The following is a 26,623-nucleotide window of genomic DNA, read 5'->3' on the forward strand; positions in this document are numbered from 1 at the left end:
TGTGGCCAATGCTGTATCCCCAGCTGCCTTGAGAAGATGGTGGTGATTGTTTTTCCTGAACCATTGTTGGTTAGGGAATTTCAGGATATTGATCCAGCAATGATGAAGGGAGATATATGTCAGGTGAGTGGCTTGGAAGGGAACTTAGGTGATAGTATTCCCACAATACTGCTACACTGTCCTTCTGGTAAAGGAGACAGAGGAGGGAGTTGCCATTGAAATAACCTTGATGAACTACTGCAGTGTGTACTGTAGAACTTGTAGATGAGTATTACAGCCACTCTTGACTTGAGCCTTGTAGTTGATGGATAGGCTTTCAGGGCTCAGGAGGCGAGCCAATCATCGAAGCGAACCCAGCCTCTGCTCTTGTAGCCAGGGTGTTGATGTTGCTAGTTCAGCTATACTTCTGGTCAATGGTGATCGGCAAGATGTTGGTGGTGGGGGAACTTGGCAATAATGGTAGTTTTGAAGTTCAAGGAGTAATGCAGAAAGTACTAATTTATATCTGTATTTTATATTAGTGGTGGCATAGGATTTCAGTACCAGCATTGGGGCAATAATGAAAAAACAATGATGGAAACTTCCTCTAAGTAGGAAGGAGAACTTAAAGAAGCTTTACAAAATTTGGACAAACATGTCTCCATTTGTACAAAACCCTAATTTCTAAGCAGTACTAAGGAAGCTACATCTATTAGTACTGGTTCATACTTTTCCCCCCCTCAAATGTGGTTTGATGCTCAGAAGGCACAGACAAGACGACACAGACAAGATTGGTGAGCTATCTTCAGGTACGAATGCATCCGAGTGCTAGACTGCACTTCGGGATGCCAGGTTGTTAGTCAGTAACAATTAGCACTGAAGAGGCAACCACTGTTGGATCACCAATACAGACTAAAAACTAGAGTTAGATCACTGGAAATGGTATCCATATTCTGGATTACTTGAGTAAGGTACAGGGAATACTAATAAAGGAAATGTCCCCTTTTAAAAAAGATTTTCCAAGAAGCCGCTTCTAAAACAAAGACATCATGAGAGGTATCTGCTGTTGTCAGCGGCTGTAGTAAATGCTCAAAGGCACCTTGTGCCCTGTTTGAAACAAGTATAGTTTTATACCAATGGCTTTGCAACACAATTTCAGCCCATTTACAGGCCCGTCTGAATATAGCATCAGTTGGGTCTTTGGTGTCAATAGGGTGGGCGAGATGCTCCATTTTTTAACTCCTGGCTGCCCTTTTCTCAGACACAAAATGGATGCACGTGGGTTCAATTTCTCCCCCACTCTCCACTTGGAGGAATCTAGAATTTTTTGGCCTCTATTACATGTAGAATATCATAATTTTTTTAACAAATCTGTTTCAATTACTATTTTAGTTCACAGACATTAAAATAATTAGTAAAAAAAATTAATTACCTGAACAGTCTGGTAATCAGATGGATCAAATCCCTTCACAGTCACCTCTCTGAAAATTCTTGGCTCCAAATTATCTTTGGTCAGATCACAGTAATAAATAATACCTGGAACAGATTGGCACAAGAAACATTTTAAATATACATATGAATCATAATAATTCTCAGAAAATGAGCTTCAATGTGGAATAGCAAAGAATGAGAGTTTGTGTTTGCTCATAGCTACAAAAAAAGTATGATTTCATATTTATTTTAGAGTCCTACAAAAAAGGATACTACTCTATTGCTTCAGTGCTGAAAAAAACTTTCACAACCTACATCAGGATTTAAAAACTGGTGTAAGCCACTTTGTAGCTAGCAAAAAATGACAAGACAATATAATGCATGCAAGTCTAAGCTTCTCTAGTTGTAGACAACTTTCATTTGGAATTCTCACTGAAGAATGCTACTGAAACCGATACATCTTTATAAACTAGGAATGCTAGTGATGCCCAGAAAAGTATTTTCCACAAAAAACACTGATGTGGATGGTTATGCAAATTAAAAACAATGAACATATTATGAAATATTGATACACGAGAGTCCAGCTTTGTTGTAGTAATATTCCCCCCCCCTTCTTAGAGTATGGTTCCACGGACACTAGAAGCTTTCTAGTACCTCAAAAAAGTGGCCATTATTCACATGTGACGTAGATTAAAAATAAAGCATACTTGGTTTGGTACTAGGGCAAGACATTCAGATTTATTCTCATCTCTCTCTCTATTCCTCCAACACAAATGATCTATGTACTATTAATAAAATACAATCTGTGCTCCATTGCTACCAGTACTTCCTGTGAATGACTTAAGCTAAATGAAGTGTGTGCATCTGACAGCAATATAAATTAAACATGAAGATGTTCAACTAGTCAAAGGAACCCAATGAAGAGAGCACACATATAGCAGAATTAAGCATTAAGATATGGAGACAAGTTATTATTCACTGGTACACAAAGCCTGAATGGAATTCCCCTCTCCCAATGTAACAATTATAAATTGAAGTAAATTCTATTAATTTATTAATGAGAAAAAATAACTTTTTAATAAAACACTGACTGGTTCGAATGATTCATTAACAGTAACAGACAACCATTTACTTAATAAAATTTCAACGTTAGATACTGATGTAAAAGTGTGATAAAAATCGTAACAAAAGTAAAGCTGTGCACAAGACGTGGATGCACACATCACATTTTTAATATGGTATAGATGATGCTTACTAAAGGTAGCAAGAAATACAAGATGCATGCAAATGTGTTGCATTTAAAAAGCAGGACTGCTGTTTGCATTTTTGCTCCCTCCATTTGCTTATTTGGGATTTAGCTACCATTATACAGATGTCAAGAGACAACTGTGGGCAGGCAAATCAAAATCAATTACTACAACAAAAACCCTTTAACAAAAGCATGGATATTTCTTTAATAGCTGTGTAGAAGGTAATAAAAAAAGTGAAGGCTATGTTGGACACAGTAGGGATCATATAATTAATATGTTTACTGTATGCAGTAATTGTCAGGTTTGTCACATTTTTCAGAAGCTGTTCTGCAATGTGATCAATCACTTCTGATGTTACTAACTTTATACGCAATGACTCTGGGCAACAACAAAAAAATGCCCTGAAGACATGTGTCACGTTTGGAGTTCCCTGTAGAAATCAACTGTGAGGAACATTACAATTATTAATTATAGTTGCCAACATAATCCAATTATCATGTACTACTTTAATTTAAACCATAAATACTCAAAAGAAAACACCATTATTTAATTCAGTTAAATAGAATTTATTTTAGCGCCATCAATTTTCTCCTTGCTGGGTATGATTCCACAGCTGCCCGTTTCCCTAAAGTATCTCACACCCAAGTGGCCACTATTCATGTGTGCACCTGGACAACATGTGACAGCAACCATTTCCAACCACATGACCATCATAGGCAACCCCATTCCTGCCCTCGCCAGTGCGCACACAATTCTAACACAATCAGATAGCAACCAGGAACAGGAACCCTGTTAATTATCCCCTCCCTAACCATCCAGTACAGTACCTGTACTCCGAGTAGTGTCCCAACTAAGTGAGCACAGGCCAAGCATCAAACCTGGGACCTCTGTGCTATTCACTGAACTATTGTTAAGTTTATCCACACTTGTTTTTCATCACTAGCCAAAATTCTACAATCTTGTTATTTTTTTCTAGAAGCAAAACAAATAGAAATACTGAAAGAATAGTTTATGGATCAAATTTAGACAAAGTATGCTTAATAAAAATGTTTAACTGTATAGTATATCAAAACTTACTGTATGTGGGGGAGAGGTGGAAGAGATAAAATGGCAACGATTTGAGCTGATTAACTGGAAAACTACACCGGCCTCTATGTGTATTATTTTCCAACGATCAGTGTAACTTTTCAAATCATATACTTTCAGTAATGTTACTATCTTTAATCCTTTAGCCAAGATGTTCTCATGCAACTGCTGCGTGACCTGTCCTGGCCATTGATGTGAGTCACTGCATCTATAAATTACTAGTATGACCAATATTTTATGGTTTTTATGGTGACTAGCAGATCTCCCATGGCATTGCTTGTGGTAAATTAGAGGAAACACTCTTTCATAAGAATAGAGGTGTTTGGTGGGAGAGGGAAAGTGTGACAAGAAGCAAGTGTAACACTTCAGGAAGTGAGCACTATATGAAGATTTCTAATTTAATACTAGTCTATTCTCCAGCAGCATTGTATATGGGGAGTAAAGACCGCATGCAGTCTTCAGGAAAAGCTGGGTTAGAAGGCAAGGAATAATTGGACCAGAGCACAGGTGTTATTCAATCCCCATTTTAAAGTCATACATTCCGGCTTTATTTTTATATAATAATTTGAATTATTATTTATAGTATCAACCTAAAACATTAACTCTGCTTCTCTTTCCATAGATGCTGTCTGAGTTGCTGAGTGCATCCAGGATTATTTGTTTTTATTGTATTTATATAGTGTCTTTAACATATAAACTTCTAGGATGCTTCACAGAAGTGAAATCACATAAATATGGACACTGAGCCAGAGAGATATCTTTGAAGGAGGTAACCAAAAGTTTGGTCAAAAGATAGTTTTTGAAGAAGGTCTTCAGGAAGAGAAGGCGGTGGAGAGGTTTTGGGACAAAATTCCAGAGTATAGGGTTTAGAAGGATGAAGACAAGGACCAATGGTGGGGGTATGCACAAGTTTGCCAGAGTTGGAGGAAGGCATTTCTCAGAGGATTGTAGGGCTGGAGGTGGTTACGGACATGGGGGAAATGGGGAGAAGGGGCAGGAATCCATGAAGGGATTTAAACATGAGGATGAGAATTTTGAGTGTATGAGGTGTTGGGTAACAAAGGTCAGCAAGCAAAGTGATTGTAAGCAGGACTTGAAGTGATAGGTTACGGGCAATTGAGTTTTGGAGTTGAAGTTTATGGAGCATGGAGGTTAAGTGACTGGTCAAGAGGGCACTGGAACAGTCGAGTTTGGAGGTGACAAAGCCAAGGAAAAGGTGAGCGAGGTTGCAAACAGTCTGGATCAACCCTAAACAGGGGCTGAAGCAATGCGTTGAGGCAAGGGAAAAGGTGGGTGATGCTACAGCAGTCTTTGTGATGGAGAGGTTTTGGGGTCAGAAGTTCAGCTCAGGGTCAAATAGGATGCTGAGGTGGTGAACCGTCTGTTCAACCCGAGACAGGGGTCAAAGTTTGAAATAAATGCTTGTAAAACATGTCCACACTTACAACTTAGCTTTTTCTTATTTATTGCTTTTGTTTCACTGTGATGTAATTATGTTTAATGTGGAATTTTTAATAACAGATGCAGTGTACAACCTTTTTTTTCCTTCCAGAGGCTAGGTAAGGTTAGGGATGAAAATTTTGGCGATTTGTGGTACCTGCTGTCAGCAGTAAGTACGCATGCTGACCCTCATTTCATACAGAACCCTTATACTCTACAAAGAGACGACATCTTATCAGTCTGTATTGGATTCAAACTCAAGTCCTCAAAAGTCAGCACACTAACCCAATATGTCACTTGTCCCTCTGTCCAAACATTTTAAGATTAACAAAATATACACCAGTTTCCTATCTGTACTTGTGAAAATACAGACTACTATAAAATCATGGAAATTACAGCACAGAAGCAGGACATTCAGTCCAGCTTACCAATATGAGATAATGAAAGGCAAGTTGTAAACTCACCATGAGCTGTTTGTCATTCTTGATACAATGCAGCACATTAAAAACTTTCATTCTGGACTTCTTAGAATCATAGAATAGTACAGCACAGGAGGCCATTCGGCCTATTGAGTCTGCGTGGGCTCTTTCGAAGAGCAATCCAGTTAGTCCTATTCCCCAGCTATTTCCCCAGATCCCTGCAATGTTTTCTCCTTCAAGTATTTATTTAATTCCCCTTAGAAGGCTACTATTGAATCTGTATCCACCTCCCCATCAGGCAGTGCATTCTAAATCCTAATCACTTGTGCGTGAAGAAGTTTTTCCTCATGTTGCCTCTGGTTCTTTTGCCAATCACCTTAAATCTGTGTCCTCTGGTTTATAGACCCTTCAGCCATTGGAAACAGTTTCGCTTTATTTATTCTATCTAAATCGTTCATGATTTTAAACACCTTTATTAAATCTTCTCTTAGTCTCTGCTCTAAGGAGAACAACCTCAGCTTCTCTAGTCTATCCACGTAACTGTAATCCCTCATCCTTGAAACCATTCTAGTAAATCTCTTCTGTGCCCTCTCCAAAGCCTTCATGTCCTTTCATTGTAGCAACCTGCAACGGGCACCGTAAGAATGATAGTGAATATATGATACAGATGAAATGTAATTGAGCTGACAATGACAAAAGGAAATGCTGGAAGGCATTTGCTTAATGTGCTGAGTAATAAACGTAGTCTACCAAAAGAAGCTGCAGTTCATTAATTTAGCATGTTAAAACCATGGCCAGAGTGCACTTAGAGTATTTGAGAACTACTTTAGTCCACAAAGGAAATGAGCCAGAACAACTGTACATTATCTTTATTATAATGGCATCAGATAAAAATTCTATGATATATTTAGTTATATGTGTTTGCAAGCAAACAAAAACCACTGGAGACTACTTTTCCATGAAAATGGTTCCCCCTTTAAAATTTGCTCAATTTCTTTTCAAAACAGGCAGCTGATCATGATTCTGGACAGTTTTAACTAAGTTTGACACTGCAACTAATAGCTTAAACACGCATTTCAGAACTGCGACTTAATATAAATAAAATTAAATGTCACAGTATACTGTTACAATTTACATGTCACAGATTCTAACATAGCATTTAATAGATTCCTTTACTCTTTTCAGAGTTGAAACATTTTTTCATCACTGAAAAGATTGTAGTAATTAAGGAAAATGGCACACTGTGCAGGAGGCAGCACTGTGTCTTGCAGGGAGATAAATATGACCCAGAATTTTTTCAGAAAAATGTTACAAAATATATGGTGGTGGTAAAAGTTATTATTTTGAAATGCATTACATCTCAATATTCCCTTCAGCTATAGCCTATTGATTTATAAAGGAAAAGGTCCTGCTACTACAGTCCTTGTTCACTGATCAGCTACTGAGCAAACTATCACAGACAGATGATCCTCTATTTGACTTCTCAATAATACCTAGAGAAAAGAGACATGTTGGGAATAAAATGTCATAGGCAGTCCCAGTCCCTCGAAGCGAGGATGACTTGCTTCCACACCAAAAAGGGGTGAGTTCACAGATGTTTCAATGAAGGACCTAATATTCCAGGGCCCGAACTACGTCGTGAAGGGTGGGAGATGCCTGTGCTTGGATTTTTTTTAAACGTGTGGTGGCAGTTGCATACCAGCTAGGTCTTGGTCCAGTGGCAAGGAATACCCAAAACTAACTGGAGACCAGCTCTGCTGCACAGACCGAGCGCGTACACATATCAGTGTGGGCTGGCCCGTGCTGCCCCTGGGCTCTTGCCTCTTCTCGGCCCCGGTCACTTCCCTCAAGGAACTTTTGCCACTCCTTCGCCCCTCCTGCTGTCCTGCCCGCACTGCAATCAGCGACCTGGCTTCGTAGCTGTCACCCAAAATGTAATATCTAAATGACAGCGTCCGGTAGAATAATTCATTTAATAAGAGAACAAGTCATTTAGTTTATTCAAGATGACCAAGGAATTGATTGTGTTGTCAGACACTTAGAAGTCAGTCTATAAAGCAGATCCTAAATGCTCTAGATTTAAATAGCAAGAAAGAAAAAAAATCAACTAGAAAGAAAAATAAATTTGGTATTACTGCCAATAATTAACACGTATTACTTGATTTTCCACAGCTGCTAATACTCCTAGCTAGACAAAAGAAACAATAATTAAGCCACACAAACTGTGCCAATTGCTGGTGAAGTCATGCGAACAACATGTTGATTTTATTTGTGTCACATTTTATTGGTCATGCAGTCTTGAAAGGATCAGTCAGCCCTAAGAGAATAGTGGCAAGGGGAAACGAGACAAGTGCCGATAGTATCATCTGCTTCCCAAAGCTCCAATTGTGCTCCTGCATTTGAAGCCAAATAATTACTGTATTCTTCTTTCCACAATAAAGAATTTCATTTTGTTGGAAACATGTGAGATCTTCAAGTAATATTTTGATGCACATTATATGGAATAAGTACCCAACTCTTTGTCTTGATGCCCCTTCATTACACAGACCATTTTAATTCTAACTAAATGCAATTGTTGTATTATTACTGAAGAGAAAATATGGGTTACAAGTATATGGGTTATAAAAAAAAACACAATTGGATAGAAAAGATATAAATAAAAAGGAAATTAGTTGCAGATGCTGGAAAACAGAGCAGGTCCAGCAACATCTGTAAAGGTAAAAGATGGGTTAAATGAAGGATGCAGACCCCTCATTGGAACTGGAAATAGGGTGATAAGAGCTAGGGCTATACCAACAAAGAAAAAAAGGGGGGGGGCGAAAAGAGAGAAAGAGAATGAGTGCCTGTTGTTCTCTTCCCCTATCCTTTGTTTAATTCATCCCCATGAAGGGATTTTTGAGGTGAAATTCAACTTCGCTAGTAGTGCCAACAGGCAGTGACTCGACAGCCTGTTTTATAACCTGCCCAATTTTCCTTTCCACTGAAGTTGAATTTCGCACCCTTTATCTAGTGGTAGAGCTAGGTTTGGCCGGCTGAGAGTGGGTGGGTGGGGGAAGGGGGCAGCGTGGTTCTGAACAAGATTTATCCAACTTGACAGAAAAAGGACCGAGCTGGGAACTGGGGATCGCCAACATTCCGAGTCCGAAGGCAGAGCCAGGAACCACAAAGGCTTTCAGGCTGAACCTGGAGGCTGAAGATGGGCGACGGAGGTTCCTGGGTGCAAAATGGAGGTGTTTGTCCAAAGTCGCGTTAGTCAAACTGAAAATAATTAGGGTGGGGGTATGGAAGTCATTAGCTCATTGTAATTGAAAAAACTACTTTGTCTTTAGGGTCGAATTTTACTTGGCAATCTGTATGAATTTGATACTCTACTAACCTGGTGTCAGGAAACTTGTAAACTGGTAGAAGATTTCAGAGTCCTTCTTTTGCCCACTGTAACCCACAATACTGCCCACATCCAACGGAAATGTCTTTAAGTGTGCGCCTGTGGCTAGCTCATGCAGCTGTAGTGCGTGCTTCACATCATGAAGGTAGCATAAAATCAGAAAATTGGCCTTGACGCATCCTGCCCATTCTGAAAATAGATAACTTAAATAGTAAGTGCGGTGGAAAAAGTAAGACCAAATTTTAATTACCATTATTGACCTCAAGTAAGGCAACAATCTCAAATACACGTTTTGCTTTTTTGATGATTCATGTATAGGCTTAAAAAATTAAAGGATATTATACAATTATGAAATAGAAATAGAATTCTCCAGCAAATTGAATGTATTTTTTTCAGTAATTGTTACATTCAGAAATCTTCATACAATCATTATTCATTATACAGCAAAGAGAGTGCACCTGCCGATGCCAACAGCTGACACAAACTGATTAAAACAGAGCAAAATCACTGTATAAAATTTAAATGTATTGAAAGTAATCATTAATAGCAGGAGAACTTAATGAAGATTTTAAACCAGCAGCTCTATATTACTCAGGCTTTGCTCCTTCAGTTTGGCATTTAATAAACTGCAATTAGAAACATAGAAATTTACAGCGCAGGAGGCCATCTCGGCCCATCGTGTCCATGCCAGCCGACAAAGAGCCAGCCACACAACCCTTGGTCAGCAGCCCTAAAGGTACAAACCTATGAACAATGACGGAAAGGCAAAGAGCATCCAGCCCAACCAGTCCGCCCCACACAACTGTAACACCCCTTATACTGAAACATTCTACACTCCACCCCAACTGGAGCCATGTGATCTCCTGGGAGAGGTAAAAACCAGATAAAAACCCAGGCCAATTTAGGGAGAAAAATATCTGGGAAAATTCCTTTTCGACCCAGCTAGGTGATCGAAACTAGTCCAGGAGATCACGCTGGCCGTATTTTATTCCCTGTAGTACTTACCATTATAACTGCGACATCCAACAAAAGGTCATCCAGTCTAATCCCAATTACCAGCTCTAGGTCCGTAACCCTGCAGGTTACTGCACTTTAAGTGCCCATCCAACCATCTCTTAAAAGTGGCGAGGGTTTCTGCATCCACCACTCTTCCAGGCAACGAGTTCAAGAACCCCCCCCCCCACCCTCAAATCCCCTCTAAACCTTCCACCAACCATCTTAAAACTATGCCCCCTCGTTATAGACCCTTCCACCAATGGAAATAGGCTCTTACTATCCACTATGTCCAGGGCCCTCAATATTTTGTACACTTCAATGAGGTCTCCTCTCAACCTCCTCTGTTCCAATGAGAACAAACCCAGCCTATCCAATCTGTCCTCATAACTAAGATTCTCCATTCCAGGCAGCATCCTAGTAAATCTCCTCTGCACCCTCTCTAGTGCAATCACGTCCTTTCTATAATACGGCGACCAGAACTGCATACAGTACTCCAGCTGTGGCCTAACCAAAGTATTATACAATTTAAGCATAACCTCCCTGCTCTTATATTCTATGACTTGGCCAATAAAGGCAAGCATTTCATATGCCTTCTTGACCACCTGGCCTGCTACTTTCAGGGATCTGTGGACAAGCACTCCAAGGTCCCTTTGCTCATCTACACTGTTAAGTCGCCTAATGCTTAATGTTTATACCCGTTCCTTATAGCTCTCCCAAAGTGCATCACCTCACACTTCTCCGAATTAAATTCTATTTGCCACTGCTCTGCCCACCTGACCAGTAGATTGATATCCTCCTGCAGCCCATAACTTTCCTCTTCATTATCAACCACAGTCAATTTTAGTGTCGTCTGCAAACTTCTTAATCATACTTCCTATATTCAAATTTAAATTGTTGATATATACCACAAAAAGCAAAAATTATATGAAAGATGACCTCTGTGGAATCCTAGCAATATAAAAGACTTCACCTGATATGACTTGACCAATATAATATGGCATGTACATCTGTGTATAAAGAAAAACAAACGGATTCAGTTCAGCACATTTATCAGGACAGACTCCGACATTGCCTGCTTTGGGCTGGTCCAAAAAAAATAACAGCCAGGCGAGACCAAAAGGAAGCTAAACTAATACCATTTTGGCAAGTGTTGAATGCCCTACAGAGGGGTTAGAATTCAGTCTAACTTTCATATAATCATAAAGCAAACTTAAGCTTAGCATAATAGCTGTAACTTAACGGGAATGGCTTCACGAGACTGTGCAAATGCCATCTTTCTTGGAGAATGTTTCCACTAAACTTTGTAATGAGCTCAGGAACCTGAGGGACTTTGGCTGGCTGTTGGTTGCGCAGGGGATCTACTAACGCTTTCTTTCCTCTTCAACATAAAGCTGATGCTTGAAGTTCAATCATTAATGCAGCTCTCCTGTGATCTTCCTTTTTGCATAGGAAAAGAAAGTAGTTCCAAATAGTGACCCTTTTCTGTATACTGTAGACTAAAGGTTTTACCACTTCCAACCTGGCATCCCCCACGATGTTTGGGGAATCCAGGTTTCCCAATTCCTGTATTTATAGTCATTTCTATTTTTTTATTTTAGATTTACAGCTTCTTTCCCTTTCTCTATATTGCAATAGTGACTACACTTCAAAATGCCTGTGAATTATCTTTGGACGTTCTGAGGTCATGAAAGGTGCTATATAAATGCAAATTCTTCTCCTTTATTTCAAGTTTCCACTTCCTTTGTAGAATCCATATCTAAATCATTGGCCCAAATCTTGCTGGAGCAGGGCATCTCGTGGCATGTGCTGTTAGGTGGACTTTTTCCTGTAGCCTTCAGCTCAAAGTTTTTTTGCCCTGTAAGTTTCTGGAAGTACGAGCTGATAACAGCGTAGTGAAAGCAATAGGGTACCTGCGACCTTAGTGAATAATGGGACCAACAATGAGATTAAAGGATTAAGAAAAAAGAATAATGACGGAGAAGGAGGGTGAATTAGAGCCAAGAAAAATAAAGAGAGGGAAAGATAGATTGGACTGAGAGAGAGAGAGAGAGAGAGAGAGAGAGAGAGAGAGAGAGAGAGAGAGAGAGAGAGAGAGAGAGAAATACACAGGAAAAGAAAGAAAAAAAGTTAATTTAATCCAAAAAGAATTTATTGCATGCAGGAATGAGACTAAAGAGTTTAAATTGTTCCCTTTCTGGGTTGAGAGGTTGAGAGGTTGACTAGCATTGCATTAACAAGCATCATTTTGTTAAAAAGGGTAATTATGTACGAGCCATAACTTTCTGCAACGTGTTTAATCTGCAAATTCTTAAAAATGGGGGTGATGGGGCCTAAGGGGGAGAGGCTGTTTGTCAGCAAGTTATGGCGATTCGCAACTCGTGGCGTATCGCTTCCTTCGCCGAAACTTGCTGGCTGATTTGCGCATTAACAACGGCGTGCGTCGTGACCTCGCCATTACTTTTCCATGAATATTTGAGCCATTAAATTGTGTTTTTTCTTCTTCTTTTCAAATGCTAATAGGCCTGCTGCGTATTGCTGCAGCAGTGCTTTATTTGTTGCTTTGCCTCAGTAAACTCCTGTTTTCTCACAAACCACCGCTCTACACAATATATATTATCTAGAAAATCACATTGCGTTTAAAAAGGCTCAAATAGTTTTGTGTTCTATTTAGAAAGAACTACCGTGTCTGGAAATATATAACAACTGTACAGGTATTGTGTACTATACAGATAATTACTAAAGCTGGTAGAATCATGCACCTGTAACATTCCTTTAAAAATATTATGCAGTGGCCCAGTGCCATAATATTGGCGGAACGACGCAATAGCTCCAAAGAAACTGATATATTACTGCAGTTCCCTACACAGAAAGGGAAGGAAAAAAAAACAAGAGGCAAGTGACTGTTCTGTTCACCTGAACTGGTTACAAAATTACTGGCATAAGTGGGAAAGACAAAGTGGGTAAAAATTAGTATACAAATAGAGTGGCATAGTGAACTGATGTATTAATCCAATGGATTATAACACAGATGTAACATGTGATTTTCACTTGATAAGTTCTCATCTTAGACATCCCATTCAGCACGCGTGTGCACACACACAAAAAATACACGCACGCAAAAACACACATCTATTCAGCTCAAATGTCTTTCATATACCTCCAAGCAACTGGATCATCAGGGTATGTTGGAGAAAACCTATGGAGAGATAATTCCTTAACTTGTGACAAAGATAAATTGTACAGAAAATGAAATTCACACTTACCTAGTACATCTTTCTCATGCTCCGCAACTAAAGTTTTCCACTTGGAAGGATCAGGATCACTGAAGTCAATATTAATTAAGCGGTAACAAGGAGAACTGAGATTTGTCTTGAATGTGAATACTGTCCCTTCATTAGTGACATATTCATACTCTGCATCAAAGTTATCCACCAGCTTGACCCAAGGCAGAATTCCTATTGAAACAGAACTAAGTTAATTGATTAATTTCTCTCAGAAGGTCTTAATAAACAATATATGTTATTGAGAAGATAATCAAGCACGGAACAAGTAACAATGTACAATTCGTCCGATCATGGATTCTGTTTCGTCTATTTAATATTCTCAGGTAAAGTTGGCAGAGTTGGGCTTCAGAAAGATTATTCTGCAGAGCCACCTGATGGCCAGAGCCTGTAAGTGCAGCCGTCTACAGCCTGCAACTAACTACAGCATTCATAAAAAATAGGAGCAGGAGCGGGCCATTTGGCCCCTCGAGCCGGCTCTGCCATTTAATAAGATCATGACTCCCAGGAGGTGTTTGCAAACAAAAATCCCATTATGTTTGCAGAGGTAATTTTCAGATTAGATTTGACAAAATTGTGACAAAAGCAGTAGTTTAGTTGAACAGGAAATGTGTGCAAACACAGAATATTTCAGAAGATATATTTATTCAAGACATTTCAGGGACCAAATGAGTTTCAGAAAACAAATTAGACAGAATACCGAAGATTGCAAAATTCTGGAAAAAAAAAATTGGGATTGCTTGATTACTGCTGGTAGTCTTCGAGCTGCTGCTTATCCAGAAAGTGAAAGTCAATCAGGTGTTTCAATAAGTGAATCAAACAAAGTAGTACCAATTTGCATAGATTTGAATAAATGTGGGGATAATTGTAAGAAATTTGATTATTTTTACGAGTGAAACGTGGCTGAAACGTATTACACGAAGCTTGCTAAAGAAAGTTAAAGAAAGCAAATTGTGAGGAGGACACAAACAATTTGCAAAGGGATATAGACACGCTAAGTGAGTGGCAGATGGATTATAATGTGGAAAAATGTGAGGTTATCCAATTTGGCAGAAAAAATAGATAAGCAAATTATAATTTAAATGGAGAAAAATTGCAAAGTGCTGCAGCACAGAGGGACCCAGGGGTCCTTGTGCATGAAACACAAAGTTAGAATGCAGGTACAGCAGGTAATCGGGAAGGCAAATGGAATGTTGGCCTTTATTGCAAGGGGGATAGAGTATAAAAGCAGAGAAGTCCTGCTATAACTGTACAGGGTGTTGGTGAGGACACACCTAGAGTACTACGTACAGTTTTGATCTCCGTATTTAAGGAAGGATATACTTGCATTGGAGGCTGTTTAGAGAAGGTTCACTAGGTTGATTCCAGAGTGTAATGTCTGTAAGCTTGTAATGTTTGTAGCTCCACATTGTGGATGTGTACATATTGTGTACTGCAACTACAGAGTTAATAATAAACAGAACCAGGCATGTTCCAGAAGCTTCCGACAGAGCTGCCTGCCATGTTAGAAGCTGTGTGTGCTGTGCTCTGTGAATATAGCACATTTGGCGACGAGGATGGGATTTTTCAGATGATTTAAAGCTGAAATTTTGTTGGTGAAGGATTCAGTCAGCTGACAGAGACTTTAGAAGCTTCTGTCTTTGGAAAAAAGCTACGAAATCCAAAGTAAAATACAGCACACTGTGTGAACAGCTAGAATTTAAAATGACAGGTGTAATGGGACATTTGGGTGAATATCGACACGACCGGGAACGTTTTAAAGCGTATCTGGATCGGCTAGAAATGTATTTCACTGCAAATAACATAATTGACGTTCCAGTCCAGAATCAGGCAATATTGGAACGCAAGAGAGCTATCTTCTTATCGGAGGCGGGTCCAGCATTGTACGAAACCCTTGTAAATCTGCTTGTGCCTGACAAGCCAAAGCACACAACGCTTAGAATTTTAACGAAGCTGGAGTTTGGAGTGTCTTCCGCCCCTGTCATATTCCAAGGGGTGATGAACCAGATTTTGCAAGGTATTGAAGGGGTAGTATGTTATTTGGATGACATACTAATTTCAGCACCAAATAGGCAAATTCATAATAACATATTGAATGAAGTCCTCAAAAGGCTAGAGAAGCACAGAGTACAAGTGTCTGCTCCGAAATGTGAGTTATTTAAAAACTCAGTGGAATACTTAGGGTGCAGAGTAGTCAAAGATGGTTTACATCGAACCATGGAAAAATTGGATGCAATTAGAAATGCACCCACTCCCAGGAATGTCACTGAACTTCGTTCATTCTTAGGTCTTTTGAACTATTATGGGAAGTTCCTACCAAATTTGGCTACCGTATTACATCCACTGAATGATCTATTGAAAAAACAAGTCCATTGGAAGTGGTCAAAAGAATGCGATACAGCATTCAAAGAGTGTAAAAGCAAAGTGGTAGCGAGCACTATGTTAATTCACTATGACATATCTAAGGAGATTAAGCTAGCATGTGATGACTCTCCTTATGGAGTTGGGGAAGTAATCTCTCATGTATCACGTAGGGGGGAGGAGACCCCAACTGCTTTTGCTTCATGCACTCTCAGTGCCAGGAGAGTAATTATGCGCAAATTGAAAGGGAAGCTTTGGCATTAATTTTTGGGGTTAAGAAGTTTCACAAATACTTGTATGGTCGTAAGTTTACCAATGTTACAGACTATAAGCCCCTGAACAGCAATCCTCCATCCAAGGTCCCCAGTTCCAACATTAGCTGCAGCCTGAATGCAGAGATGGGATCTGATTTTGTCAGCATATACATATTATATTGAATACAGACGATCAGCTGATCACAGTAATGCTGATGCAATGTCTAGATTGCCTTCCCCATCACAAGTTACACCCGATAGGGAAGAAGTGTTTTATTTTTCATACATTGATGAACTGTCAGTCACAGCTGAAGAGAATGGTAGAGCAACCAAACGTGACCCAGTGATGTCAAAGGTGTATGATTATATTGCAAATGGCTGGCCAAACCATGTAACAGACAAAGATATTCATTATTTTTCATTCGTAGGAATGAATTATAATTCGATAAAGATTGTATCATGTGGGATGCAAGAGTGGTTATACCAAATAAATTTAGGTCCAAATTATTAGAGGACCTTCCTGACCAGCATCTGGGAATGTGCTTGACCAAGAGTTTTGCACGCAGTTATTTATGGTGGCCAGATCTCTATAAAGATATAGAGTACATCTCGAGTCAGTGTACGACATGTTTACGGCAGTCGAGAGGTGGGAGTTCGTGGAGGCAGAGGCCGACAAAAGGTCCAGCGGGAGATCGGACTGGCGGCGGCAGTCGGAGAGACGAGAGTTCGTGGAGGCAGAGGCCGACAAAAGGTCCAGCGGGAGATCGGACTGGCGGCGGCAGTCGAGAGGCGGGAGTTCGTGGAGGCAGAGGCCTACCGGTGCAGCTGCAGCGGGGTGAGAAGGCAAAAGAGTAGAAAGAAATCGAAAGGTGATGTCACAGCCAAGGGGGTAAGTGATTGGCTGCTGATTGGTAATTAGCTTTTCTTTTTTCTTTATCAGTAACTAACCTTCAGCATTGTTGTTGCCAAATTAAATTTATCTAAGGGTTAAGTCATGGCAGGACAGCTCGGACACGTGTTATGCTCCTCCTGTACTATGTGGGCAGTCAGGGACGCTTCCGGTGTCCGACGACTACGTGTGCGGGAAGTGTATCCGCCTCCAGCTCCTGACGGACCGCATTGCGGCACTGGAGCTGTGGGTGGATTCACTCTGGAGCATCCACGATGTTGAGAATGACGTGAATAGCACGTTTAGCGAGTTGGTCTTACCGCAGGAAAAGAGTACACAGCCAGGTAGCAAATGGGTGACCGACAGGAAGAGCAGTGCAAGGAAGGTAGTGTAGGGGTCCCCTGTGATCATCCCCCTACAAAACAGATATACCGCTTTGGGTACTGTTGAGGGGGGGATGACTCATCAGGGGAGGGCAGCAGCAGCCAAGTTCATGGCACCATGGGTGGCTCTGCTTCACAGGAGGGCAGGAAAAAGAGTGGGAGAGCTAGTGATAGGGGATTCAATTGTAAGGAGAATAGATAGGCGTTTCTGCAGCCACAACCGAGACTCCAGGATGGTATGTTCCATCCCTGGTGCAAGGGTCAAGGATGTCTCGGAGCGGGTGCAGGACATTCTGAAAAGGGAGGGTGAACAGCCAGTTGTCGTGGTGCATATAGGTACCAACGATATAGGTAAAAAAACAGGATGAGACGAATTTAGGGAGCTAGGAGCTAAATTAAAAAGTAGGACCGCAAAAGTAGTAATCTCAGGATTGCTACCAGTGCCACGTGCTAGTCAGAGTAGGGATCGCAGGATAGCTCAGATGAATATGTGGCTTGAGGAGTGGTGCAGAAGGGAGGGATTCAAATTCCTGGGACATTGGAACCGGTTCTGGGGGAGGTGGGACCGGTACAAACCGGACAGTCTGCACCTGGGCAGGACCTAGGGGGAGTGTTTGCTAGTGCTGTTGGGGAGGAGTTAAACTAACATGGCAGGGGGATGGGAACTTATGCAGGGAGACAGAGGGAAATAAAATGGAGGCAGAAGCAAAAGATAGAAAGGAGAATAGTAAAAGTGGAGGGCAGAGAATCCTAAGACAAAAAACAAAAAGGGCCACATTACAGCAAAATTCTAAAAGGGCAAAGTGTGTTAAAAAGGCAAACCTGAAGGCTCTGTGCCTCAATGCGAGGAGTATTCGGAATAAGGTGGACGAATTAACTGCGCAGACAGCAGTTAACGGATACGATGTGATTGGCATCACGAAGACATGGCTCCAGGGTGACCAAGGCTGGGAACTCAACATCCAGGGGTATTCAACATTTAGGAAGGATAGGCAGAGAGGAAAAGGAAGTGGGGTGGCGTTGCTGGTTAAAGAGGAAATTAATGCAATAGTAAATCCATTAGCCTGGATGACGTGGAATCGATATGGGTGGAGCTGCGGAATTCCAAAGGGCAGAAAACGTTAGTGGGAGTTGTGTACAGACCACCAAATAGTAATAGAGGGGTTGGGAACAGCATCAAACAAGAAATACAGAATGTGTGCAATAAAGGTACAGCAGTTATCATGGGCGACTTTAATCTGCATATTGCTTGGGCTAACCAAACTGGCAGCAAGGCGGTGTCGGAGGATTTCCTGGAGTGTATTAGGGATGGTTTTCTAGACCAATATGTTGAGGAACCAACTAGAGAGCTGACCATCCGAGACTGGGTGATGTGTAATGAGAAGAGACTAATTAGCAATCTTGTTGTGCGAGGCCCCTTGGGGAAGAGTGACCATAATATGGTAGAATTCTTTATTAAGATGGAGAGTGACACAGTTAATTCGGAAAATAGGGTCCTGAACTTAAGGAAAGGTAACTTCGACGGTATGAGGCGTGAATTGGCTAGAATAGACTGGCAAAGGATACTTAAAGGGTTGACGGTGGATAAGCAATGACAAACATTTAAAGATCACATGGATGAACTTCAGCAATTATACATCCCTGTCTGGAGTAAAAATAAAACAGGAAAGGTGGCTCAACCATGGCTAACAAGGGAAATTAAGGTTAGCGTTAAAACTAAATTGACTAGAAAAAGCAACAAACCTGACGACTGGGAGAAATTTAGAAATCAGAGGAGGACTAAGAGTTTAATTAAGAGGGGGAAAATAGAGTACGAGAGGAAGCTTGCAGGAACATAAAAACTGACTGCAAAAGCTCCTATAAATATGTACAGAGAAAAAGATTAGTGAAGACAAACGGAGATCCCTTGCAGTCGGATTCAGATGAATTTATAATGGGGAACAAAGAAATGGCAGACCAGTTGAACAAATACTTTGGTTCTGTCTTCACGAAGGAAGACACAAATAACCTTCTGAATGTACTAGGGGACAGTGGGTCGAGTGAGGAGGAGGAACTGAAGGATATCCTTATTAGGCGGGAAATTGTGTTCGGGAAATTGATGGGATTGAAGGCTGATAAATCCCCGGGGCCTGATAGTCTGCATCCCAGAATACTTAAGAAAGTGGCCCAAGAAATAGTGGATGCATTGGTGATCATTTTCCAACTGTCTATCGACTCTGGATCAGTTCCTATGGACTGGAGGGTAGCTAATGTAACACCACTTTTTTTTTTAAAAAGGAGGGAGAGAAAACGGGTAATTATAGACCGGTTAGCCTGACATCAGCAGTGGGTAAAATGTTGGAATCAATCATTAAGGATGAAATAGCAGCGCATTTGGAAAGCAGTGACAGGATCGGTCCAAGTCAGCATGGATTTATGAAAGGGAAATCACGCTCGACGAATCTTCTGGAATTTTTTTGAGGATGTAACTAGCAGAGTGAACAAGGGAGAACCAGTGGATGTGGTGTATTCAGACTTTCAAAAGGCTTTTGACAAGGTCCCGCACAAAAGATTGGTGTGCAAAATCAAAGTGCATGGTATTGGGGGTAATGTACTGACGTGGATAGAGAACTGGTTGGCAGACAGGAAGCAGAGAGTCGGGATAAACGGGTCCTTTTCAGAATGGCATGCAGTGACTAGTGGACTGCACAGAGCTCAGTGCTGGGACCCCAGCTCTTTACAATATACATTAACAATTTAGATGAACATAAGAACATAAGAATTAGGAACAGGAGAAGGCCATCTAGCCCCTCGAGCCTGCTCCGCCATTCAATAAGATCATGGCTGATCTGGCCGTGGACTCAGCTCCACTTACCCGCCTGCTCCCCGTAACCCTTAATTCCCTTATTGGTTAAAAATCTATCTATCTGTGACTTGAATACATTCAATGAGCTAGCCTCAACTGCTTCCTTGGGTTGAGAATTCCACAGATTCATAACCCCCTGGGAGAAGAAATCTATTCTCAACTCGGTTTTAAATTGGCTCCCCAGTATTTTGAGGCTGTGCCCCCTAGTTCTAGTCTCCCCGACCAGTGGAAACAACCTCTCCGCCTCTATCTTGTCTATCCCTTTCATTATTTTAAATGTTTCTATAAGATCACCCCTCATCCTTCTGAACTCCAATGAGTAAAGACCCAGTCTACTCAATCTATTATAAGGTAACCCCCTCATCTCCGGAATCAGCCTAGTGAATGACTCCAAAGCCAGTATATCCTTCCTTAAGTAAGGTGACCAAAACTGCACGCAGTACTCCAGGTTCGGCCTTACCAATACCCTATACAGTTGCAGCAGGACCTCCCTGCTTTTGTACTCCATCCCTCTCACAATGAAGGCCAACATTCCATTCGCCTTCCTGATTACCTGCTGCACCTGCAAACTAACTTTTTTTTTGGGATTCATGCACAAGGACTCAAAAGAGTTTCATGCACAAGGACCCCCAGGTCCCTCTGCACCGCAGCATGTTGTAATTTCTCCCCATTCAAATAATATTCCCTTTTACTGTTTTTTTTCTCAAGGTGGATGACCTCACACTTTCAGACATTGTATTCCATCTGCCAAACCTTAGCCCATTCGCTTAACCTATCCAAATCTCTTTGCAGCCTCTCTGTGTCCTCTACACAACCCGCTTTTCCACTAATCTTTGTGTCATCTGCAAATTTTGTTACACTACACTCTGTCCCCTCTTCCAGGTCATCTATGTATATTGTAAACAGTTGTGGTCCCATCACCGATCCCTGTGGCACACCACTAACCACCGATTTCCAACCCGAAAAGGACCCATTTATCCCGACTCTCTGCTTTCTGTTCGCCAGTCAATTCTCTATCCATGCTAATACATTTCCTCTGACACCGTGTACCTTTATCTTCTGCAGTAACTTTTTGTGTGGCACCTTATCGAATGCCTTTTGGAAATCTAAATACACCACATCCATCGGTACACCTCTATCCACCATGTTCGTTATATCCTCAAAGAATTCCAGTAAATTAGTTAAACATGATTTCCCCTTCATGAATCCATGAAGGAATTTAGAGTAATATCTCCAAGTTTGCAGATGACACTAAACTGGGTGGCGGTGTGAGCTGTGAGGACGACGCTAAGAGGCTGCAGGTGACTTGGACAGGTTAGGTGAATGGGCAAATGCATGGCAGATGCAGTATAATGTGGATAAATGTGAGGTTATCCATTTTGGGAGCAAAAACACGAAGGCAGAATATCTGAATGGCGGCAGATTAGGAAAAGGGGAGGTGCAACGAGACCTTGGTGTCATGGTACATCGGTCATTGAAAGTTGGCATGCAGATACAGCAGGCAGTGAAGAAGGCAAATTGTATGTTGGCCTTCATAGCTAGGGGATTTGAGTATAGGAGCAGGGAGGTCTTATTGCAGTTGTACAGGGCCTTAGTGAGGCCTCACCTGGAATATTGTGTTCAGTTTTGGTCTCCTAATCTGAGGAAGGACGTTCTTGCTATTGAGGGAGTGCAGCAAAGGTTCACCAGACTGATTCCCGGGATGGCTGGACTGTCATATGAGGAGAGACTCGATCAACTGGGCCTTTATTCACTGGAGTTTAGAAGAATGAGAGGGGATATCATAGAAACGTAAAAGATTCTGACGGGACCGGACAGGTTAGATGCGGGAAGAATGTTCCCGATGTTGGGGAAGTCCAGAACCAGGGGAAACAGTCTTCGAATAAGGAGTAGGCCATTTATGACTGAGATGAGGAGAAACTTCTTCACTCAGAGTTGTTAACATGTAGAATTCCCTGCCGCAGAGAGTTGTTCAGGCCAGTTCATTGGATATATTCAAGAGGGAGGTAGATATGGCCCTTACGGCTAAGGGGATCAAGGGGTATGGAGAAAAAGCAGGAAAGTGGTATTCAGGGAATGATCAGTCATGATCTTATTGAATGGCGGTGCAGGCTCAAAGGGCCGAATGGCCTACTCCTGCACCTATTTTCTATGTTTCTTTGTCAATCGATAAGCAAGCAACCTTCAGTACCATTACAGCAATGGAAATGGCCTCCCAGGGTGTGGCAAAGGCTATATATCGATTTTGCTGAGCTGGAAGGACAACAATTGTTCATTGTGATTGATAGCCATTCGAAGTGGGTTGAGGTGTTCCCAATGTGGAAAATAAGTAAAAGATTGGACATTTTACAAAGATTATTTGCTTTATTTGGCCTCCCAGAAAAAGAATTTGCACAATTCATAAGCAAAAATGATGTGAAACATACCAAGGTTCCACCATACCACCCGGCTTCAAATGGTGCAGCAGAGCACACTGTACAAATTGTAAAACGTGCCCTCATAAAACAAATGTTAGATCCAAATCCAAGGAAACGACAGTTGTTATTGGATCACAAATTGCCGAATTTTTTGATTACATATCGTAATAATCCTCACGCAACTACTGGTCGAACACCAGCAGAATTGTTTCTCAAAACGACAGCCACGAACAGGATTCTCGTTGTTAAAGCCAAATTTGACACAGTCCGTAGAAGAGACACCATTAAGGCAGAAAGAGAATCAGGATAGAGGTAGAGTCCAAGAGAGAAGTGTGAAATTAAACCAGAAGGTGAGAGTGAAGTACCATCACCATAAATGGTTAAAGTGGTTACCAGGAAGAGTGGTGAAGATATGTGGTCCTCCCACATATTTGGTAAAAATGTTTGATAATGGACAGGTTAGGTTTGTTCATATTGATCATATTTTACCTACAGACATGGAAGGAGTTGAAGGCGGGAATAATTCAATTATTTGACTCATCAGATGATTTTGATAAACTAGTAGCAAATCCTAAATCCAATGTACTGGAAACAAATCCAGGAGAGAATCAGAATAAATGTCTGAGTCCGAGTCAGGAAAACAAAGAGCCTGAAGTTAAGAGTGAGTTCAAATGAAAATCAAGGAAATTCCGTGGAGGAAAACGTTCTTCAGGATGAATCGCGAATGAGTTTAAATTCGACACCATGTTTGGAAGGTTCTGTTCGAGAGCGAAGGTATCCTCTTTGAAACAGAAAACAAGCGGTAAAGTTAAATTTGTAAATATTTAAAAAAATAAGTCTATATCCTGTGTTATGTATAAAAATGGAAGTTATGTATGATGTTGTTATAATAACTTCTTCATTAAGGAGGGAGAAGTGTAATGTTTGTAAGCTTGTAATGTTTGTAGCTCCACACTGTGGATGTGGACGTATTGTGTACTGCAACTACAGAGTTAATAATAAACAGAACCAGGCATGTTCCGGAAGCTTCCGATAGAGCTGCCTGCCATGTTAGAAGCTGTGTGTGCTGTGCTCTGTGAATATATCACAGAGAGATGAGAGGGTTGACTTAAGATAGGTTGAGTAGGTTGGGCTTATACACATTGGAGTTCAGAAGAATGAGGTGACCTTATCGAAACATATAAGATAATGAGGGGGCTCAACAAGGTGGATGGAAAGGGTATATTTACACTCATCGGGGAAATTAAAACTAGGGGACATAGTCTCAGAATAAGGGGCCGCCCATTTAAAACTGAGATGAGGAGGAATTTTTTCTGAGGGTTATAAATCTATGGAATTCTCTGCCCAGACAACTGTGGAGGCTGAGTCATTGAATATAGTTAAGGTGGAGATAGACAGATTTTTGAGCAATAAGGGAGCAGGCAGGGAAGTGGAGCTGAGTCCATGATCAGATCAGCCATGATCTTATTGAATGGCGGAGCAGGCTCGAGGGGCCAAATGGCCTACTCCTGTTCCTATTTCTTCTGTTCTTTAAAGCAAAGACTATATGTAGAAGTCTTTTAATATCGATCATACATAAAAATCTTGAGATTTTCTCATACCTATTTTCCATTGTAGCAATTGAGACACACTTTTCTGATATTAGTAACACTTAAGCGTAACACTATCCCCTTCAAATAGGCAACACTAAAGTTCGTGATTTAGTCCTCCCACCACTGGTCGAATTGCGGTGCAAGTCGCTAAGCTCCATCAGAGTTTAAAAAAAATTCTATTCAATCTTCTCTAAGCTACATATTTTATTTCTTTCACTAGCTTGTTTTTCTTTTAAATACTTATTTTCAAGGTTTTAACCTACTCTGCTGCCCCAACCCATCACCCTTATCCTGCTCTGCATACCTTCCTCTCCCACAACCCTCTGCCCCCTTTCCCACCTTCACTGCCATTGCCAGCCTCTCCTGTTATTTATTTGTGTCTCCCTCGGCTTTGTAGCTTTTACTACTTGCTCTGACTGGTCCCACTCGGTAGAAACCCTGGCCCCAAGTTTCGCCATGATTTGCTCCTGATTTTTAGGAGCAACTGGTGTAGAATGGAGTATCTTAGAAATCGGAATTCTCGTCATTTAGTTTGCTCCAGTTCTAGTCAGTTAGAAAAGTTTCACTTTAGAACAGAATTTTTTTTTCCAAAAGGGGGCGTGTCCGGCCACTTACGCGTTTTCAAAGTTTCGTCAGTGAAAACTTACTCCAAACTAAATTAGAATGGAGTAAGTGAAGATTTTTGTACGCTCGAAAAAACCTCGTCTACACTTTAGAAAATCAGGCGTAGGTTACAAATCAGGCGTTGGGAATGGGGGGGGGGGGGGGGGGTTTAAAGGGAAGTTTACAAACATTAAACACTTCAGTTTTACAAATAAAGAGCCATCATCAATAATAAATGATAAATACATCAATAAATCAACCAATAAATCAATCAAAAAAAATTAATAAGAAATAATTTTATTTTTAAATCAATAAATAAAACATTTTCTACTTACCGACTGCAGCACCGGGAGCCCTCCAACAGCATGCTGGGATGCCCCCCCCCCCCCAGTGTGTCTCTGTCAGTGTCTCTATCTCTCTGTCTGTGTGTGTCTCATTCTCTGACTGTCAGTGTCTGTGTTTCTGACAGCGAGGGGAGGGGGAGGAGGGGGGCTGGAGGGAGAGATTGGGGGGAGCAGAGGGGGGAGGGGGGCTAGAGGGAGAGATTGGGGGGAGCAGAGGGGGGAGGGGGGCTGGAGGGAGAGATTGGGGGGAGCAGAGGGGGGAAGAAGATGGGGGGGGGAAAGGAGATGGGGGGGGGGAAAGGAGATGGGGGGGGGAAAGGAGATGGGGGGGGGGAAAGGAGATGGGGGGGGGGAAAGGAGATGGGGGGGGGGAAAGGAGATGGGGGGGGGGAAAGGAGATGGGGGGGGGAAAGGAGATGGGGGGGGGAAAGGAGATGGGGGGGGGGAAAGGAGATGGGGGGGGGGAAAGGAGATGGGGGGGGGGAAAGGAGATGGGGGGGGGGAAAGGAGATGGGGGGGGGGAAAGGAGATGGGGGGGGGGAAAGGAGATGGGGGGGGGGAAAGGAGATGGGGGGGGGGAAAGGAGATGGGGGGGGGGAAAGGAGATGGGGGGGGGGAAGGAGATGGGGGGGGGGAAGGAGATGGGGGGGGGGAAGGAGATGGGGGGGGGAAGGAGATGGGGGGGGGGAAGGAGATGGGGGGGGGGAAGGAGATGGAGGGGGGGAAGGAGATGGGGGGGGGAAGGAGATGGGGGGGGAAGGAGATGGGGGGGGGGAGGAGATGGGGGGGGGAAGGAGATGGGGAGGGGAAGGAGATGGGGGGGGGAAGGAGATGGGGGGGGGAAGGAGATGGGGGGGGAAGGAGATGGGGGGGGAAGGAGATGGGGGGGGGGAAGGAGATGGGGGGGGGAAGGAGATGGGGGGGAGAATGGGGGGAAGAGATGGGGGGGGAAGGAGATGGGGGGGAAGGAGATGGGGGGGGGGAAGGAGATGGGGGGGGGGGAAGGAGATGGGGGGGGGGAAGGAGATGGGGGGGGGGGGGAAGGAGATGGGGGGGGGGGAAGGAGATGGGGGGGGGGAAGGAGATGGGGGGGGAAAGGAGATGGGGGGGGGAAGGAGATGGGGGGGGGAAGGAGATGGGGGGGGGAAGGAGATGGGGGGGGGAAGGAGATGGGGGGGGGGAAGGAGATGGGGGGGAAGGAGATGAGGGGGGGAGAAGGAGATGGGGGGGGGGAAGGAGATGGGGGGGGGGAAGGAGATGGGGGGTGGGGAGGAGGATGGGGGGTGGGGGAAGGAGATGGGGGTGGGGGAAGGAGATGGGGGGTGGGGAAGGGGTGGGGGGGGAAGGATGGGGAAGGAGGGGGGGGGAGAGAAAGAAGAAGGGAGAGGGAGGCTGAACGGGGCCGGGACCGAGACTTCGGGCAGGGCCCGTCCCCAGCACCAGATTTACAGGCAGGTGGCGTTGGGTTGGGTCGGGGGGAGCGCGGGTCGGGGGTGTGGTGGGAGGGAGGGAGGTTCGGTTCGGGGGGAGGGAGGCCAAGTCGGATCCAGTCCGGTGGGGGGGGGGGGGGGAAGAGTCGGGTCGGGTCGGGGGCGGGAGTCGGGTCCGGGGTGGGGGGAGGGGGAGAGCGGGAGTCGGGTCGGGTCGGGTGCGGGGGGAAGCGGGAGT

At 42.7% G+C, this 26,623-nt stretch overlaps 1 protein-coding gene across 3 annotated transcripts in view; it reads right to left on the reverse strand.

Annotated features, from left to right (window-relative positions):
• The window catches only part of LOC139266917 (prolyl endopeptidase-like), a 166,713-nt gene that overhangs the window by 75,501 nt on the left and 64,589 nt on the right, over window positions 1-26,623 (reverse strand). For all 3 annotated transcript variants that reach the window (XR_011593804.1, XM_070884543.1, XM_070884544.1), the window contains 3 exons: window positions 13,250-13,441; window positions 8,982-9,179; window positions 1,412-1,515 (listed from right to left, as the gene is read on the reverse strand). Coding sequence is in view for 2 of the 3 variants with exons in the window: in XM_070884543.1 (XP_070740644.1) it covers window positions 1,412-1,515; window positions 8,982-9,179; window positions 13,250-13,441 (494 nt within the window). In the remaining variant the exon portion in view is untranslated. The remainder of the gene's footprint in view (window positions 1-1,411; window positions 1,516-8,981; window positions 9,180-13,249; window positions 13,442-26,623) is intronic.

Source organism: Pristiophorus japonicus, chromosome 7 (genome assembly GCF_044704955.1).
Source record: "Pristiophorus japonicus isolate sPriJap1 chromosome 7, sPriJap1.hap1, whole genome shotgun sequence".
Lineage (NCBI taxonomy): Eukaryota > Metazoa > Chordata > Chondrichthyes > Pristiophoridae > Pristiophorus > Pristiophorus japonicus.